The 19,665-nt window shown below is 43.5% G+C and overlaps 1 protein-coding gene across 3 annotated transcripts in view; it reads left to right on the top strand.

The window, feature by feature from the left end:
- The window catches only part of cpamd8 (C3 and PZP like alpha-2-macroglobulin domain containing 8), a 53,534-nt gene that overhangs the window by 12,353 nt on the left and 21,516 nt on the right, over positions 1–19,665 (top strand). For all 3 annotated transcript variants that reach the window (XR_007963778.1, XM_052074698.1, XM_052074699.1), the window contains exons 11-28: positions 247–474; positions 576–746; positions 2,401–2,529; positions 2,633–2,834; positions 3,522–3,688; positions 5,341–5,490; positions 5,837–5,998; positions 6,559–6,701; positions 7,374–7,436; positions 9,373–9,604; positions 11,383–11,536; positions 13,817–13,947; positions 14,046–14,097; positions 14,384–14,682; positions 15,833–15,901; positions 16,661–16,817; positions 16,888–17,064; positions 18,804–18,885. Coding sequence is in view for 2 of the 3 variants with exons in the window: in XM_052074698.1 (XP_051930658.1) it covers positions 247–474; positions 576–746; positions 2,401–2,529; positions 2,633–2,834; positions 3,522–3,688; positions 5,341–5,490; positions 5,837–5,998; positions 6,559–6,701; positions 7,374–7,436; positions 9,373–9,604; positions 11,383–11,536; positions 13,817–13,947; positions 14,046–14,097; positions 14,384–14,682; positions 15,833–15,901; positions 16,661–16,817; positions 16,888–17,064; positions 18,804–18,885 (2,768 nt within the window). In the remaining variant the exon portion in view is untranslated. The remainder of the gene's footprint in view (positions 1–246; positions 475–575; positions 747–2,400; positions 2,530–2,632; positions 2,835–3,521; positions 3,689–5,340; positions 5,491–5,836; positions 5,999–6,558; positions 6,702–7,373; positions 7,437–9,372; positions 9,605–11,382; positions 11,537–13,816; positions 13,948–14,045; positions 14,098–14,383; positions 14,683–15,832; positions 15,902–16,660; positions 16,818–16,887; positions 17,065–18,803; positions 18,886–19,665) is intronic.

Below are 19,665 nucleotides of genomic sequence, written 5' to 3'. Positions count from 1 at the left end.
TGGTTTGAAACAAAAGTCAGAGAAAGATTTTGGCAAGCTTTCATGTCCCACATAAAATGAATGACACGGAGTGCCAAATGTATTCCAGTTTTTGGGGTTTGAAAAGATTTTCACCAGATGCTCAAAGAAACTCCTATCATCACACACACGAGTTACATAAAACTGTTATTGTGCGCGATCCCACCCACCGCACTGCGATTATGTTGGACAAAAACATCATCAGAGTCCCGCTTTGCTGTCCCCCAGATGAAAGGCTCGGCAAATTTCAGCCTGTGCGTCAAAGACATGATGCCCCTGGATGTAGCTGACCACTTCCGGGGCACCGTCAGCATCTGGGCCTCGCTCACCAGCACGGACGGAAGCAGGCAAACCACCTTTGATGATTACACGCCGGTCCATAAGCAGCTCATTGACATTCGGTATTCCAAGGACACACGCAAACAGTTCAAGCCGGGTCTGCCTTACAAAGGAAAGGTAAGACGCAATGACGGGATTTAGTACACGACGGTGACCGTTGTGACGTAAATTTACATAAGTGTTTTTTTGGCGTTTTTTTTCTCTTCACTTTTATTCAGATTGAGGTGACTTATCCCGACGGGAGTCCCGCTGATGGTGTGAAGGTGCGCGTGAAGGCCGAGTTGTCCCCTAAAGACAATGTCTACACGAGTGAACTGATCTCCAAGGACGGTCAGGCCACTTTTGAGATCCCGTCCATTCCAACCGCCGCCCAATATGTGTGGCTCGAGGTCAGTGGCTTTTGTTTCTTGAGACGTTGATCACGCCCGGGCCTGCGTGGGTTTTCTCCGGGTGCTCCGGTTTCCTCCCACATTCCAAAAATATGCATGGCAGGCTGATTGAACACTCTAAATTGTCCCTAGGTGTGAGTGTGAGTGCGAATGGTTGTTCGTCTCTGTGTGCCCTGCGATTGGCTGGCAACCGATTCAGGGTGTCCCCCGCCTACTGCCCGGAGACAGCTGGGATAGGCTCCAGCACCCCCCGCGACCCTAGTGAGGATCAAGCGGTTAGGAAGGTGAATGAATGAATGAATGAATGAGACGTTGGTCATCCAATCGCATTCAAATACCATACCTGTCAACTCATACGGTTTAGCCATAGTTCATACGGATTTTGTGGTGAATCGTACGTATATGGCCATACCGCACAAATCATACGGATTCTGGAAATTTCCGTTTTTTTTTTTTTTTTTCACCAACTCCAAATGATTTGGTGTAAAAGTAGAATGATGATTAGACATTAACCAGACATTGTATTGTGGAGATCTACAATAAATATTATTGAAAATTTTGTGGTTTTTATCTGCCGTTATTTTGACATATAAAAATGCTTTGGTATGTTATAAGGATTTTTTTGCTCTTTATAAGGATTTTTTTGGTAGTTTATCCAGGTTGGCGCTCCGAAAAGTTGACAGGTATGAAATACCTTCAAGGCCGAGTAGACGGTTAACAGTAACACCGATTGACCTAACACAACAGATGGGTTTGCTCCAATATATAGAAGCGAGTTATACGTTTTTAAAATAGTTTGGTTGGTCCTTTGACCTGCAATAAAGTGAGTCTTGTGTAGATTAAAATTAGACCTTGGACTGGCACCTAAAATCCCCTTTCCTTAATTGTGTTAACGGCAGCAGAGGAGTTCCGATTGGATTCCATACTGCTTCTAATTAAGGAAATTATTCTTTTTAGTTTAAAATGGCTTTCCAAAAACAAAAATACGAAACGACCAATACTGATCAGTCGCCCCGATGACTACTTCTTCTTTCTTCTTCCATTTCTTATTTCTTTTCACAGTTAACAAATACTTTTGGTATAATACCTTCTTTAGCGTTCGACATCAGCAAAGGCACAATAACCTACGAGGGCTCGACCTTTGGCCACATTACGATGTGGTATTTTAGTTAATGTAAGCCATTATAAACTAAAGAGAATTCTTTTGAATAAATAGAAGCCTCATTTTTTTTTAATCCAACCAGAAGATGGATTAAAGAATGGGAATTGTTGCAAGAATTTTACAAGATCGGCCATGTCAGTGAGACCTTGATGTCAGTGTTTGATTTGCGATTGGATGGTTGAGTCCAGTGTTGGTGTAACCGGAAGGAGAAAGAAGAGTTTGCAGTGTGTCCTTGACTGCATTAAGCTATCATTTTTTTCAATAAAGAAGCTATTGACGGACCACCGCTATTTGGTTTACCATTTTAGGAGTCAACTTTTGGTACAGTTGTGGATAGATGATTCTCATTTTTACTGACGTGTTTCGACACGCTTGAGGCACTCCTGCTAGTTTGCCGTGCCGACCGGAAGAATGTTGCACTAAAGTCCGGCACAGTTCCAAAGGCCTTACTGTGTTAGGGCTCAACCTAGATTTTAATTTGCCGTCACGTAGACGAAAGTGACGTCCATCGAAGGCAAGGCGGTCGGAGACCAATACCTGCCCAGCTACCTGTCAATCAGCAGCTGGTACTCTCCCAGCAGTTGTCACATCCAGATCCAAAGCCCTGGCGCCCCACTCAAGGTTCGTTTTCTGCTTCCTTCATCTAATTTAGGGATGGGTTACGAATACAAAACCCTCGCATGTTGCTGAACAACACATGAGAGCGCATACATGTTTGTCACAGGTCGGCCAAGAGGCAGAAGTGGCGCTCAAATCCACGTGTCCCTGTAACTTCACTTTGCACTACGAGGTGGCGTCTCGAGGGAACATCATCCTCTCGGGCAGTCAGCAGTCGGCCAACATCACGGCCTCGCGCCGAGGAAAACGGGCCACCGTCACCTTCGACAAAAATATTCACACCACTCTCTCGCCCTTGTCTGCTTCGGGTAAATACAATCTCCCCTCACATTCCCGTGGTTCGTCATTTGCCACGCTCTCAGGGTTTTTACAATATAGTTATGTACTCTTATGCCCTTGCATGTGGGAAAGGAGAGCCACTGTCACCATTGTGCTTTTCAGCTGTTGATCGAACACCGGGATAGCAACAAAACACAAACACGTTGAGCACGCTCACAGAGAATCTGTTATCGGTCACAGCTCACGCCCGGACACTCACACGCAGACTTACTGACATCACATGCTATCCCGCCAGGCCTCGCCTCTTAACACCGAAACACTACAATACATGCAATATTTTCTGTACAGTGAAACTCCTCTACAACAAAATCATGTTTGCAACAATAAATTTTTCACAACAGGGGACCTTTCACTGTAGCAAATTTTATCTCGGCCGTAAACACTAACACACACAAAAAACGCATATATTTGCATTATAATGAGCATACACTTATTTGACACTTTATATCGCCAGCGTAGAAAGAAAAAAAATGGAAAGAAATTGCGAAATTTACAATCTGCATTTATTTTCACTTACATCAATTTCTTGCATCATGTCTTTTATTTTGCTTCCTCCATCTATAATTTTTATGACCTTTATCCTGTCTTCAAGCTTTTCTTTTCTTAACTCCTTGGCGCGCAAAGGTCCGTTTAAGTTTGCTTCCTGTGTTACTCAGGCTCGTCGTCGCAAACGGAGACGGATAGCTGCGTGTCGTATCTCCGCTTCACCGTCATTCCCACCATGGCGCCGCTCAGCCGTCTGCTCGTCTACTACGTGCGGGAAAACGGCGAGGGCGTCACAGACAGTCTGCAAATCTCCGTCCAGCCCACCTTCGAGAACGAGGTTCGTATTGATGCATTTGCAGACCGATTCATTGAATTTGTCTTTTTGTGGGGGAAATGTTTGAATCTCATTTTCTTTGTGTTATGTTGTAATGTGTTAAAAAAAAATCTGGACTTATTGGCTGGTCTCTAAAATTGTGAGTAGAATAACGAAATGCACCAATTGCTGACACGCATACATACGCCGAAGGTAACTTTTCAAAGAAGTCCCAAGTTATTGTGGCGCAAGTCAGGCAAGTCGCATCAAGTCCCCGCTAAATTTTGAGCAAGTGGAGTCAAGTCTCTGCCCAGGTTAAGCAAGTCATAAGTCAAGTCATTCACTCTTGCTCAGTCACAACATGGATTCACATATTACCCACTTTGAACTATCTGTAGCTGTTTTTTTTTTGTTGGTGATTTCATCACAAACATCATCCTTGAATCAAGATATCATAGCAATGAGCGCTCCCAACATAATATTTGCTTCATGATGTGATCTTGCTACCGGTACGCTGCATTGTAGCACGGTGGGTTGCCAGCTTAACACAGACTGTGCAAAATTCAAAACAAATGCCACACTCATTAGAAAAATGGTAATTGTTGCAGCGTAAACCATCATTTGAATCTGGGTCAAGTCAAGTTTTTCATTAAATTTAGCCAAGCAAGTTAAAAGTCCTAAAATTGGCAACTTAAGTCTGACTCGAGTGAAGTTGTGTGACTTGAGTCCTCATTGCTCTTGTGTTCAATAGTCCTTAATTGTGTATATCTGCACGAAAGGCCTCCAGTTTAAACCCAGAGCTAGCTAATAAAAAAGTGTCATAAATTGATGGTTAGCTATTTTTTTTTAAAAAAAAAGATCCTTTACGGGTAAAGGTGAGCCCCACTACAAAAGCTTTGTGCACCAGCTCGGTGCAGAGTGCAAACCCAGTAAACAAACAGCTGTGCTAGCCGGCGTTAGCCGCTGAGTTCCAGCCTGCATTAGGTGGAGTTAACTCCCTGAAGTATTTACAGCTCCCTGGTATGCCATTACAACACTCGGGCTGTGTGCTCGCCGGAGGAGGAGCGGGGTGGGGGTGCGGGGCGGGAAGTGGGGCGTTGCAGAGGCATGACAAGACAGAGGCCGTACTGGGCCGCAGGCAGATGATTTTGGGTCATGACAGGAGAGTATGACGGGTTGCACCTTGGTGAAAGGAGGCCGGCGGAATCCATTAACTGGAGCTAATTTGGGACTGCGCGCCAAAGAAAAAGTTGGATTGATGTGGGGAATTGCACTTTTCAACCATTCGGAGGTTGTAATTTTCCATATGACAAATTGCTACGGTAATCCCCCCACCCCCGCACGTTCTCAATTCATTCCTCACAAGTTCACCTTTTTCCACTTTTATTATTTTTTAAACATTTTATTTTAATATATTTTTATTTTTTTAATTGAAGCAATTGGGCAAAAACAAAGTTCATTTTCAGATTTCATTGTCATCACCTAAAAAAAAAAAATAATAATAACAAGTGCTTATCCCCCCCTTCCCCCGACAGAAAACACAATGCAAACATTTTTGGAAAAACGTCATTTTTTTTCAATGAAGAAAAATTGATCTAGTGTTTTGATTTACAAGCATGCAACGAATGAAACTCGGATCACAATGTGCCACTCCACTTTTTTTTTCTGCCTTGCAGGTGTCCATCTCTCTATCCACCAATGAGTCCATGCCAGGTGACCCGGTGAGCATGCGCATCCAGGCGGAGAGGGGCTCCTGCGTTTGCGTGGCCACCGTGGACAAAAGCCTGTACTTGTTGAAGCCGGATTTCCAACTCAGCCCAGACAAGGTTGGTCCTTGCGTGAATAAAAAACAAAATGGCTGCCTCATCCTGGCACTTGTGCTCACAGATCCTTCTCTGGTGTATTGCGACAATATAATGAGACTCTCTCCACTGGCGTTAACGGTAACGATAGCTTGTATCAAGTCAAATGAATTGATTTTGAAAAGGCAATTCAGCAGATTACGTCTTTCCCGTTATTAATCATATTACCATAAATGTGAAAATGAGCCGTAGTTGCTCCTTTATAAATTCAACTTCTTAGTTCCCACAATGTTCTAATGCATTCGAAAACTGCTAAATCAAAAATCAGCTTTTTACAAATCTGATTTTTTATTATTTTTTTTCCACTCAGGTGTTCAAAGAGCTGTCCGACTTTGACGTGTCCGATGCCTTCGGCGTTCAGAAAGACGACGGACACTTTTGGTGGCCCGGGCTTTTGTCGAAGAGACGCCGACGCTCCTCGGTTTTTCCGTGGCACTGGGATGTCACCAAGGACGCGCGCTTTGCTTTCACAGTGAGAACGCATATTTTGACCACTGTCTCCTAACCAAAAGGGAACAATCGGGTGTTGCCGCGGGAAATGATCCAATTTCATTCATTCATTCATTCATTCATCTTCCGAGCCGCTTCGTCCTCACTTGGGTCGCGGGGGGTGCTGGAGCCTATCCCAGCTGTCTTCGGGCAGCAGGCGGGGGACACCCCGAATTGGTTGCCAGCCAATCACAGGGCACACAGAGACGAACAACCATCCACGCTCACACTCACACCTAGGGACAATTTAGAGTGTTGGAATGTGGGAGGAAACCGGAGCACCCGGAGAAAACCCACGCAGGCCCGGGGAGAACATGCAAACTCCACACAGGGAGGCCGGAGCTGGAATCGAACCCGGTACCTCTGCACTGTGAAGCCGACGTGCTAACCACTGGACTACCGGGCCGCCCCATCCAATTTCATTTGATACAAAAAATGTAGATTTATTTACCATAAGATTAATGACGGCACAATTTCTGCTCATGATCTTGGTGTTTTGTTTTGTTTTTAATGACTTTTAATCTGTGTGTATATTGAACACAGGAAACGGGGCTCGTTGTAATGACAGACATCGTGAGTTTGAACCACCGGCAAAGCGGCGGGATGTACACCGACGAGGCCATCCCCGCTTTTCAGCCACACAGCGCCACCCTGGTTGCCGCCATGCACTCTCGTTCGGCCATCAGGTACGTGGCAACAGCGAGATATTTTTGCCTCGGACACGGCGAACGGATTTTTAACTCCATTCACTCCCAAAGACGTTTTTAAACGTCTTTTCAGACTTGGTCTGGAATTGGCTGGTACTGAATGAGTTAAAAATCGGATATATGGGGATTCAAGCTACTTGTATAATTTGTCATTTATATTATATATATTATAATGTCTATAATATATATAATATATTATATATTTATTTATAATTGTATAATTTAGAATCCCCCACCCCTGCAATTTTCAAGGACAGCGTCTTTCATATCATCTGGCTGAAAACGTGTCAATATTTTCCTTGACGGCGGTCTTTTTTATTTATTTTTGGGGGGGTATGCCGCACCTCCATGAGTTGAAAAACAAAACGGTTACTTCACGACTCTAATAACAAACACGTCGGTCTTCAATCAGCGCTCGGGAAAACGGACGAGCGGAGAAAAACAAAGGAATTACATGTGATTGCTCGTCCGTATTGCGTGCCGACATTCCTTAATGCTACTCGTTGCGGTGATGAACATTAAACACATGACGTGACTTAGATGAATGTCAGCGTGCAAATCCCCAGTAAATCATCGGCCCCTTTTATGGTGTTGTTTTATTGTGAGCAGCTGAGGCCTTTTAAGTGATGTCGGCTTGTGTTTGGCTCGCAGACCAGAGAAGCGAAGGCGAACATTCTTCCCGGAGACGTGGGTGTGGCACTGCCTCAACGTCAGGTATGTAAACCCAATCGATATTGAACTGGGGGATGGGAGAAAGGAGGATAAGCAAGGCGAAGGGAGGAAAGTGGCGATCAAGAGATGATAGAAATCTCGAGTTAGGAGGCGGATGGGAGTTTGCTTCCAGGAGCTGTTCCCGTATGTGTGTGAATGTGCCTTTTAAACCGTCCGGTCTTGGAGTGGACCGTCACTCTCTCAACAACTCCTTCTATTCATTTTCCGCCAACATAAATGAACGCCGGCCTGTAGATTTCCATTTGCCCGATTCCTTTGGAAAAGACTGCAGCTCCGCACTGCTTTCCAAAAAGTTCTGATTTGCCCTTAAGGTCTATTAAAGTCGACTTTGATCAAGCGAGCAGTAAACATGTTTTTAACTATGATCCTCTGTTCGTATCCGCCCAAACGTCTCTTCAATTAAGGTTTGCCAATACAGTGTTCTCTCACTATATTGGGGATTTTTTTTGGGGGGGGGGGTCGGGTTGGAACACGCAGTATATTGTGATCATATCACATATTCGGGATTTGCTATTCACAATTTTAACACTTTAAAAACCTCCTTGGACCCCGAACTCTTGCATGACTGTACTGTGCACGTACATTCAGCGAATGAGTTAATTGTGAAATGCTTTGCATAGCACTATCTAGAATAGCAACAGTAGAAGTCACTTCCCTAAATTCGAACCTCAATTAAATTGTCATATTATTTGACAAATAAAACAAAGAATTATTTTTTTACTTGATGAAACGTACTCGTAAGTGGACGCCAGGCCCTTCTAGTCCAAAACTTAACATTATAGTCTTGAAAGCCAAAGACGTCATGTCCACACACGTGGACGCAAAGGTTTTAACCTTCTTTATTTGACGAAAAACACATTTTTGTGGTCAGACCAAGCACTCAAACTCTCAGAAAAAATGGAACTGCCGGGATCAATTTTATCTTGCCATTGGAGATGGTGTGTGTGTGTGTATATATATATATATATATATAGAATATATATATATATATATACACAGTCAAACCTTGGTTTTCGAATGTCTCTCTTGTCGACCAAATCGGTTTCAACCAGAAAATTCAAGATTTTTACACCTCGGTTTTCCGAACAAAAACTAGTTTTCGACCAAACTGAGCAAACCCGAATACGCCACTTGACTCCTCTCGGCTTCCTTACATGAGGACGTGACGCTTCCTCATGTAGCGTTCATTCTGAGCAGACGTGTTTGGTGTGATTTACGCAAATTTGACTCTTTTTATGTTATTTCTGAATGGAGTATAGACCCTTAATCATGGGTTAATAAATTAGTTTCGGATTTCAAACAAATCGCTTTGGGAACGGATTATGGTTGAAAACCGAGGTATGACTCTGTGTGTGCATATACTGTACAGTATATGCATATACTGTACTGTATATGGACACACACACAAGGGTCCACAATTGATCCTTCCATCCATCCACTATCCAAATAAACCGTAGTAGTCATCGAGACCAGGATCGGGCAATTTAATGCACTTTAAATAAACTGTCAACAGTTCTTGAGAAGATTTAAAAAAAAGAGAAAAATTGCTGAAGTTTGTGTTTTATACTTTTCGACTGCACTTCGGCTCCCAGGATGCATTGCGGCATGCTGAGCTTTTTATCCATAACAGCAAAAGACATAAACACAATGAAGCACAGTCACGCAGGAGCTGCTGAAGGCCACAGCTCACGTCCAGAAACTCGCACTGACTCGCTGACGTTATCAACCACACCGCCTGGCCCCGCCTCTTAAAGGCTAATTTTCACACACAGATGCTACAGTAAAAAAAAAAAACATCTATTGTCTATTTTAGTACAGTGTGTTTTAATGATTTCTTCACCGTCTTCCTTCTACACCTGGAAAAAAGCTGATATTGACACATGGTGTTTCACTGAGGGTTTTCCCCTACCTCCGACAGCGCCGAAACGGGCGAAGCGGAGCTGCGCCTGGACATGCCCGACTCCATCACCACGTGGGTGACAGAAGCTGTCGGCCTGTCCAAAGACAAGGGCCTCGGCTTGGCGAAGAGAACGGAGCTTCGTACCTTCAAGCCCTTCTTTGTGGACTTCACGTTGCCTTACAGCTTGATCCGAGGGGAGCAAACCAAAGTTCCCCTGACTGTCTACAACTATCTGCCAACGTGTGCTGAGGTATGATGATGATGATGATTGACACCCAGATGGACAGGGTGTATGCAGGGGTTTATTGCTGAGTCAATTAAAGAACATCTGTCCGCATTTTAGAACGACTTTCTTTGGATTTAGTATTGCAGGATAGGCGCTAATATCAACTAACCCCCGTGTTTAAAACATTATCCCCGCCGCTTACATAGTCACACAGGGCAATTTATGGCATTCTTAAATTTCGTGCGAGTGTGGCGATGCGTACTCAAGATTGGAAATAAACACAACTCGTCTTGAAGTGATCCTGTTCTGCAAGCGACATGTGCCGTAGTACTCGAAAATAATGCACAATCCATCCATCCATTTTACGATCCACTTTATCCTCACAAGGGCCGTGGAGGGTGCTGGAGCCTGTCCCAGCTGCCTTTGAGCACCCTGAATCGGTTTGAACAATTTAGAGTGTCCAATCAGCCTGCCATGCATGTTTTTTTTTTTGGAATGTGGGAGGGAACCGGAGTACCCGGAGAAAACCCACGCAGGCCCGGGGAGAACATACAAACTCCACACAGGGAGGCCGGAGGCTGGAATCAAACCCGGTACCTCTGCACTGTGAGGTCAACGCGCTAACCACTGGACCAATGGGCCGCCATAATGCAGAATATTGAGTAAAAAAAAACATGTAGCAAAATAAAATAAAGTAGCAAATGTATTCAATTTGACAGTGCAGAGAATGCATGAACCAAAATGAACTATAATTGTTGTTTTATTTTGACTTCAAGATGGCGCCGTGAGAGTGGCTGCCTTTACAGCAGCTCCTATATTTTGTTCTTCTACTTCTTCCTTTCATAACTTTGCTGCTGCGTATTGGGAATTTCTCCATTGTGAGACTAATAAAGGTTTACTTATCTTAATGCAGTTGGTGCGTAACATGTCAGAAAATAGGCAAAAATGTCGATCGTTGTTTTTCCAAAGTAAAATTACCGGTAACCGTTTTATTTTGATTCAACATAAATTTGAAATGGGGAGAAAGGGTATCTCAATGAGTACCATAATCGATTCCCAAAAAGTAATTAGGGATTCGTCTGATGACCTATTAGGCGTTTGCCCATCGTTGAACGTGGAACGTTGAACTTGAATTTTGAATGATTTGAGTCAGTGACGAGATTAGTGAGGAGGAAGTACATTTGTATCAAAGTTTGGAATTTTCTTGTGAAGATGGGGAAATTTGGGGAATGTTATAAGTAGTTCTGTACCAGTCCCGAATGAACAAAACAGTTTGAAATTGCGACATGTGGAAGGATTGGCACAGCAAGATGGGCCAGCGGGAGTGGCGCTCAAGTCTGGCCTGATTCAAATGGCCTTTGTGTGAATACACCCTTTGAGGAGCCGTCCATAAGCTTGCAAGTTAGCCTCAAACGGGTCCATCCCGCACTCCGAAGAGATGACATCATGATCTTTGCAGATGTCCCTGATTTCGTGTTCGATGAAGATGCAAACGGGTACTGTATATTGCATTCCTTTGATTTCCATCCCGATTTCCAACATGCGATTCCTATATTTGCTGCTCTTTTATTTATGACTTCTGGAGTGTGGATAAAAGGGCATTCCTCGATTAAAGCTGGACATTGAGCGGCATATAATCCTCCGGAGAGCTTGAGAAACATGAGTCAGTTCGTATGAAGAATTCAAAGAGATCTTTAAAAAAAGAACAAAAACATTTTCTCTGGCGGGAATGCTCCTTACGAGGGTGGGACTGTGAGAAAAATTGTTTACTCCCCCATGTTTTATTCATATTTTTTTAACAGGTTCACATTAAAGTGTCAGTTCCAAAGGGCATCAAGTTTATTGGTCATCCTGGAAAGCACCACCTCACCAGGAAGAAGTGCGTGGCTCCTGGGGAGGCCACACCAACCACCATCGTGTTGGCTTTTAGTGAACTGGGTCCAGCAAACATCACAGGTATCCACAGAGCCTGCCATCTTTTTCTCTTCACATCATCTTCTGACCGATGGACAGTCAATTGTTTTTTGACTCCAAAGCATTTAGTCCTGGTCCGCTGCATCCACGATGTCAATTCGATAGAGCAGGGCGGTCAAAACGTGTCTTCATTTCTGGCCACGTCATGGTTACGGACTGGTCACCGTTTCGATGATTTGTAAGTTGAATTGACAAAAACATGGGACCGCATGACTCTGAACTTGACTTGAAATATGATGCCTTGACAGATGTGACTGTTGTCTATTTTTATATGAAACATTTTAGCCATATTTACAATACCGAAAAGTCAATACATATCGTAAAACGACAATAAGAAACTTATTGTATCGGATTGTCTTCATTGAGCATATTGCTAAGCAGCTAGCCAGCTGGCTAACTAGCGATTCACATACAAGCGCCTCCCCTTTCAGGTGAAAAGCTTGAGTTCTCCATTAAAGGGACAGTACACACAACAGTATTACAAGATTATTTCCGAACAGAGTGCAAAAATTAGGATTCAAGACTCGCTTTTCCACGACCATCACCACCGATAGCCCCCAGCAGTCTATAGCCATGGTGAAATCATTGTGAGACCACATTGTGCTCAGCTCGCAAACAAGAACCTTTCAAATGTCTTATTTTGTAAATGCGGCGACTTGAAAAGATTAAACTACTTGAGATTTTTTTTTTGGACAACTCTTATTGTCATTTGCAGTAGTTTTTAGTCCATCGATAAGAAGAATATTCATTTTGAATGAAACCTGACACAAAATGAAAATCTGTACTCCATCTGGTGAGATTTTGAGAAATCTTCAAATGTGTGATGAAGTCTCTGCCCTCAAGAAATCACTATGCCACTTTCCCAAATTAATCACATGCCAAGTGTTTCTTCTCTGGTGGTCCGTGATTAACTGAATCTGCATGTCCAGCTGAAATTCCAGAAACCTTTAGTTCTTGGTACTCACGACTGCAGTTTTTAATTGGCGTGTCACCCGGGCATTGGCCTCCACCGCATGAAGCCTTGCAAATAGTCGTGCCCTTGTCGGCTGTGTGCGATCTGCTCACCCACCTCGAGGTACAAACATTCCCCTCCGGAGCGCATGTGAGAACAAAGCAGGCCAGCAGCGGGGGAGCCGCCACAGCTGTGCTGTGACACTCAGTGGCATGTTGATGAGTTTGCAGGTCATCGGCGGTCAATGGGCCCCCCATGGCCCCACTCCGACTCCCCTGGTCCCCCTTGTGTTTCCCTCTCACTTCACACACACAAAGAGACTCCGCTGGCACAGGTCCACTTTCCAACGTGAGAGTCCTTGTCCAGGCATGTTTGTTTTTTGTAATGCGATGGATGTTGGACACGATGTCCACAAACAATGTTTAGAGGAACGGCAGTGTGTGCTGATATCCTGTTGACCCCCCCCCCCCCCTCCCCGCCACGGGGCAATTAATGATGTTGACTTATGAATGACCAAATATTGAGTCTCACTGTATACATTGGTAAATTAACACGCTTAACTTTATCATCTACACCACAGGTGTCAAAGCCGAGGCCCGGGGGCCAAATCTGGCCCGCCACATCATTTTATGTGGCCCGCGAAAGCAAATCAAGCATGTTAAGTTCCATGATGCTTGCTCAAGTCTGAACCAAAATTTCAAATTGTCATATGTAATCCACAATAACAGTCATTATTCTTGACCTCTGATTTTAAAACTAGTTATCCATCAATTTGTTGTGCTCTGTGTATGTAATATGTGGAAGTGTTTAAACATTTATAATGGTTTCCAAAAATTCATAACGGTGTGGCCCGTAACAAAAATGAGTTTGACGCCCCTGATCTACACCAAGGAGTCTAAAGTGGACACAAAAATATCTCTCTCCAACCTGTGCGGCATAACAATCGAACCCTTCCTCATGTGGCCTTGCGAATCTCAAGGTTAAAACAGAACAGTTTCGAATAAGTAGCATTGTGAGCCTCAAGGTCGGACCATCACAAATATTAAAACATCGAAACATTATGAATAATACATTAAAGTCATGTAATTAATAATAATCTGATTTCTCATTGATGGTGGAAAAAGTCTGGTATCCATCAAGTTTTACAAATTTGATGAGATCGTTAAACTTTGGTTCTACTGATCATCATCATTTTAGTAGGTCCGAGGATTAATGAAAGCGGCCAAAATAAACGTGACATAGTGGCTTCAGAAAATCATTGAAAAACAACAGCGATACTTTGACCTTGCTTTCTCCGTTTGCTTTGACAGCCCGAGCCATCGCCTACAGCGAAACTAGCTGCTGTTCCGACTCACTACAGTCAGGCAAAACAGGAAATGATGTGGAGGAAAGAAGGTCACCAACTGGCCTGGACTTTGTCCGTAGGACCGTCCTTGTGGAGGTAAGTAAGTGGTCATCCATCATTATGTCATAAACTCTACCGAATGTATCATTTGACTTGTTAGTATAGGTGTTCTCATTTCTTCCACCTTTTTGCAGCCAGAAGGTTTGCCAAGAGAATATACCTATAGTGTCTTCTTTTGTCCCAATGGTAAGTGCAACCTTGGGTTGGTTAGTACATGTATGCATTCAAACTGCAGTGTCACTTTCCCACTGTATACTAAAGGAGAGCTGCCTCGTGATTACAGTTGTTAAGTAATACTGTTTAACTGTCTCAAGGCAAATAGTAAAGTAGTCGTTTAATCATGCAAAATGCTGTTTAAAACCTTCCATGTTCAACTTCAGGTTCATCCACACATATCAGGGCTTTCCAAAGGAATGCAGATATGTTGTGCTTTACACATCCGAGTCCCTGAGAATATTATTTCTGTCACCAGAGAGAATTCACATTTCAACCCCCAACAAGTATGAGTATCAGTATGTGAAAAAGCCGGCCAAAATGAGTCAGTTCCAGGTGGCCGTGAAGACCCACAACGACGCCCATTTTGCCCTCTCACCTACTCCGCACGACAGCGCCGAGATGGTTGAGATTGTGCTGGGTGGCCGGCAGAACACTCGCTCCTGGATATCCTTGGGTAAGATGGGCGAGCCGCTCATCAGTGTCGCCACACCGGACATCCTTTCGTGGGATGAGTTCCGCAGCTTCTGGATCTTCTGGAAAGGCGGTTTGGTGCAGGTAGATGTCCACTTCTACCATCAATATGGTGGTGCAGAAGTTTTGAGAGTTTTATAATCTCGATGATTTATGCGTCATAGCAATCACACTCTCAAAACCATCCCGCTCAAAGCTCTGTATGGCATAACAATCACACAGTCACAAAGTGAAAAAAAATCACTCTCAAAGCTATTGTACATGTATAATGACAATCAGATGTGTCGTCTAAGCAAACATTGGCAAAGTCTCATGTCGTCAAATCAAGTACGCTTAAAGTGATTTGTGGCCTAAGAATCACATGCTTGTGTCAAAACAATCACTCTCAAAGCTGTGTTTGGCATTATCACTTGTTCGTGTCGTCAAAACAATCACTGTCAAAACTATGTGTGGCATTAAGGTTCAATGAGGTATATTAAAGATATGTGTAGCCTAATTACCACACTTCGGTTGACGAGTGCCTCTCAAAGCTGTGATTGGCATCATAATCTCACACTCGCATATGAGGTCATGGGAGACTCGAGGCTGGAGCACAGTGTTTCGCTGTACCTCTGACATCAATACTCATGAGTAACGCAGAATACGGACCCTCCTCTGTTGAGATGGGAATATCAATAACCTTGAGCTACTGCATTTGTGGCCAAATAAGCGGACACTCTTTTTGTCAAAACAAACATCTTCAAGGCTGACGTGTGACAGATCATTTACACATTTGTGTCATCAAAAATATTCCCCCCTCAAAAGCTCTGTGTGTTATGAAGATTTTCTGAGGCACATTGAAGCTGTTTGCAGCCTAATAATCACATGCTCGTGTAGTCAAAACCATCGCCCTCAAAGCTATGTGTGGCATAACAATCACATGACATGTGATCTCTAGACTGGAGCAGGTTTGTCGTGCTGCAGTTTTGACATCATTATTCTTAAGAAATGCTTATTGTGGACCCTCTCTTGTCAGTGAATAAATATCCTTCCAGCAAGAAAATAAATGAAAGGCAGGGGAGATCATAGGCAGACTGGCACCACATTTACCGGCGGGTCTTCTCGAAAAGTCATGCTTTTTTCCCCGTCTGCCACTCACTGGCTGGCATGCTCCTCCATTGGCCTGTTCTGGGATGCACCATATTTGTTGTGATGTTATCTTTTTTCTTTAGCTTTTTTCCTTTGTTTTTCTAAGGTGGGCCATGGTTTACATCCGTCCAATGCATCAGTCATCCTTGAGTGGTTCGGCACGAGCCCTTTACAGGTTTGTCTTTTTAAAATATTGAAAGAACAACAAATTGAAGAAGTGTTTCTGCATAGCCTAGTTTTGGTGAAAATTATAGCACGTCATTTGCTGTCATCCTGCTTTTTACGCCTACAGAAAGTGATGGCCGCAGGTTCATTTTATCAGTTTGTTAGTTTGGAAAATCAGGGTCTGTTTACTGTGACCGCATAGAGGCATCAATACACTACTAGACGACAGTATTTTTGTTATCCATTGCATAAATTTATTTCTATTGTTATAAAAGTATGTTTCAAGACCTTTATAAAGAAAAGTGCTGTAAATGCTATTAAAAAACATGCCTACAAAGTTTTTAAATGGGTTATTTCTATATCATGGATAGAGTGTGGGTGATTTGTAAATTATGCCCCGGTGATAAAACATGGGTGGTATTAGCATAGCTGTAAATGTTACGGTAATTATGAACCTTCAAACACGTACTTTATCACAATGGTGCAACATCAAACAACAATACTCACAAGCGTATCGTATATTCAATGGTCTGTGTGAACAGACAGGAGCCTTGTTGTGGACCTTCTCTGCCTCTTCTTGCTGTTAATTATGCTGCATCTCTACCTCAGTGTTGCCTGGCATGTTGTGGGACAACATGGTACCACACAAATTCGGATTTGCCAATCTACTGTGAAAATCCATAAAAATTATTTACTATCTACTGTATAGTTATATTCATTTTTTTATAATAGAGATAATCCACAAATAATTGTTCTAATCTCACTTCAGGTTCGACACATAGGCTTCTCCACAGGATGGGGCTCGGTTGGGGAGTTTAAGATCTGGAGGAAAGAAGACTCTGATGAGAACCACAATGAAGCCTTCACCCTGGGGGTCCCACACAACATGGTGCCCGGGTCTGAGCAAGCCTCTGCATTTTTGATCGGCACGTGTTCACAAGGAGACGGATTCACTCGTATCCAAACCATTGGGAATGACTGTTGTTTACTTTTTAGGCGACGTGATGGGGCCCACACTGAACAATCTGGACAAGCTGCTGCGACTGCCTTTCGGATGCGGGGAGCAGAACATGATCCACTTTGCGCCCAACGTCTTCGTGCTCAAGTATCTGCAAAAGACGCGGCAGCTCAGCCTCGAGGTGGAAAATGAAGCAACTGATTACCTCTTGCAAGGTAGGTCTGCTAAACTGCTCATTAGGTTCTCCAAAATATTCATGGGCCTCGGACAAAGTTCCCCCCTATAAAATGTTCTTGGACACCCAAAAATACTTTGATGAGAACCCGCATTTTAATTTTAGTGCAGAATTTTACAATTAACCCTTTCATGCACCGAGTAACCTGATAACATGACAAACTGTCCACTGTCGTTTCCGCTGTCCCTGAAAGGGTTAAAAGAAATAAAAATGATTCGAGAAAATCGAAATAAATTTCAGAGCAATGAATGAATGAATCTTTCGTTGGGGACTGGGTTGATGCCCCCACTAGCAAGCTGTTAAAACTCAGGAAATGGGAGCGTCGCTTCTCAGAACGTGCCTCTCAACAACTCCAATCCGTCAATGCCTTGTTGTGCAAAGGAGAGGAAGAAATTGCTGGCAACTTCTCTACCGTCATTGTGTTTTGTGGAAACTCCGGGAGTGACGTTTACTTTGGAGAATGGATTTTGTCTGTGGAACTGAAGCAAACTTTGACCCGATTGGCAGTGAATACTCCGGATTATGGACTGGAACTGGAACACCCCGGCCCATGCTTTCCTCTCACTCTTCTTGATGTTGAAGCCCTCCTTCTCGCTTTAGCCTTTTGGAAGCCACATTACATCTATTGAGTGGATTGTGCCAGCTTTGTTTGGAGTGGATTTGTTGAAGGAACAACTGCAGTTTCAGAGGAACCAACATGCTTTTTGAAGTACAGTGGAACCTCTAAGGCGGAGGTTCAACAACTACAGTGCGCATGCTGGCTGTCACATCAGACTCTTTAGAAACACACTCCTTCATCACACCCGTCTCATGGCGCCTCCAACTTTCTCAGTGTGACCTGCACACACTCGGAGGTGACAACGAGGTGCTCTAAAGAAGCCAGTCCAGATTTTTTGGGGGGGGAATAGAGGAAGCAAGTGCTTTTTGGGTGCGCATAAGACAACGCATTTGCCAAGAACCATTCAGATAACAGACAATATCAAAAAGTTCTCTTTATAAAGCCAACCGATGGAGAATATCACGGGCCTCGTTCGCGTTCCTGCATTTCGCTTCCTGTTTTGACTGTCTTGTCAGACCCCAAGGTTTCAACCGTTGTTGACTTTACCTCCATTTGTTTTTATAATCGTGTTTTCATCCGTGGAGGACTGAGTAAAAAAAATAAAAAATCTAGAGTGAAACTCCTCTACAACGAAATAATGTTTGCAGCAAGACATTTTTCACAAGGGGGCTTTTTACTATAGCAAATTTCATTGTAGTGACTCTCGTTGCGAAGCAAGGATAGAAAAAAAATTGTATTATGCAACAAGGAGACTTTTTGTTGTAGAGTGAACGGAAAAATTGGAATGGCTTTCATGCATGAAGATTTTTTCACACTAGGGGGTATTTTCGCCCATGTAGGTTTCGTTGTTGAGGAGTTTCACTGTATTTGCATTTTTTTTTACACTGTCATAATCCACGCATGTTGTAAAAAAGTGTCTTATGGGAAAGTAAGGCATGGAAAGAATAGATATCCGTTTTTAAAATTGTATAGTAAATGTAAAAAGTCATTCAAAATAAGTCAAGTATTTGTACTGTATATTTTCTCCAAAAGTTGTTTGATTTGAGATGCTACGCTACAGCAGTTTAAGGGGAAATACAGTGCAGTTGGACACAGTGGTTTTCCTCAATTGGATGTGAAATGAATTTTCAACATAATCCCCACCCCCCATTCTTATCCAGGTTACCAGAGACAACTGACCTACAAACGTCACGATGGCTCCTACAGTGCTTTCGGAGAGAGGGATTCCTCAGGAAGTATGTGGTAAGTCCTTGTCGGCGGAGTTTACACGACTCTTAGCATTCAACGTGTTTTTCGGAGGGACCACATTCTTCCACTTTAACTGGGACACACGCAGCACCGGCCAAAGCACTCAAGGTTTCAACTGCATCTCAGCGCACGCACGCACACACACAACACCTGCGATCTGTTTCTTCCATTGCCATGTTTATATTCATTTGGGGTCAAGCAAGACAGAGCCACCTCTCAATATTTATAAGCATTACATCACTGTTCTCCGTGGGGGGTCTGCAGTGCTGACTGACTGTTTGAGGCCCTCCTGCGCAGAGCATACCTCTGGTTGATTTACAGTGCCGAGGTGGGCATCGTGATTTATAATCGAGCCAGCGTCGTAAAACAATGAGCTGCATAAACAACCAAAAATCATAAACAAACTGCGTAGTTGGTTACCGGAGTTTGGCAAAGCTGTCAAGATTTATTTGCACTCGAGTGCACTCTCTGACAGAGTTATACGTTGTCTGGAGCCACTTCACCAAAATGCCATTTTCCTGGCCGAGGAATACGGATGAATGACTCACCACCAGGATAGAGTCACTCACCGCTAGGGAATCGCTTGACCTCTTCTCATCCTGATTGACGGGATGTGATGATGCAACAAGTGCTCCCACAGCTCCAGTATGGGTTTTGGGCACAACACAGATGGTGCACTTCCAGGTAACCTTCACCATGCCTTATGAATTTATCAACGCGAGGCTTGTTGCTATCCAGCAGCAGAGACGGGCATTTTACTAGTGTGAAGTTTTT

This window comes from Hippocampus zosterae, chromosome 8, assembly GCF_025434085.1.
Source record: "Hippocampus zosterae strain Florida chromosome 8, ASM2543408v3, whole genome shotgun sequence".
Lineage (NCBI taxonomy): Eukaryota > Metazoa > Chordata > Actinopteri > Syngnathiformes > Syngnathidae > Hippocampus > Hippocampus zosterae.
This window is presented reverse-complemented; position numbering and strand designations above follow the sequence as displayed.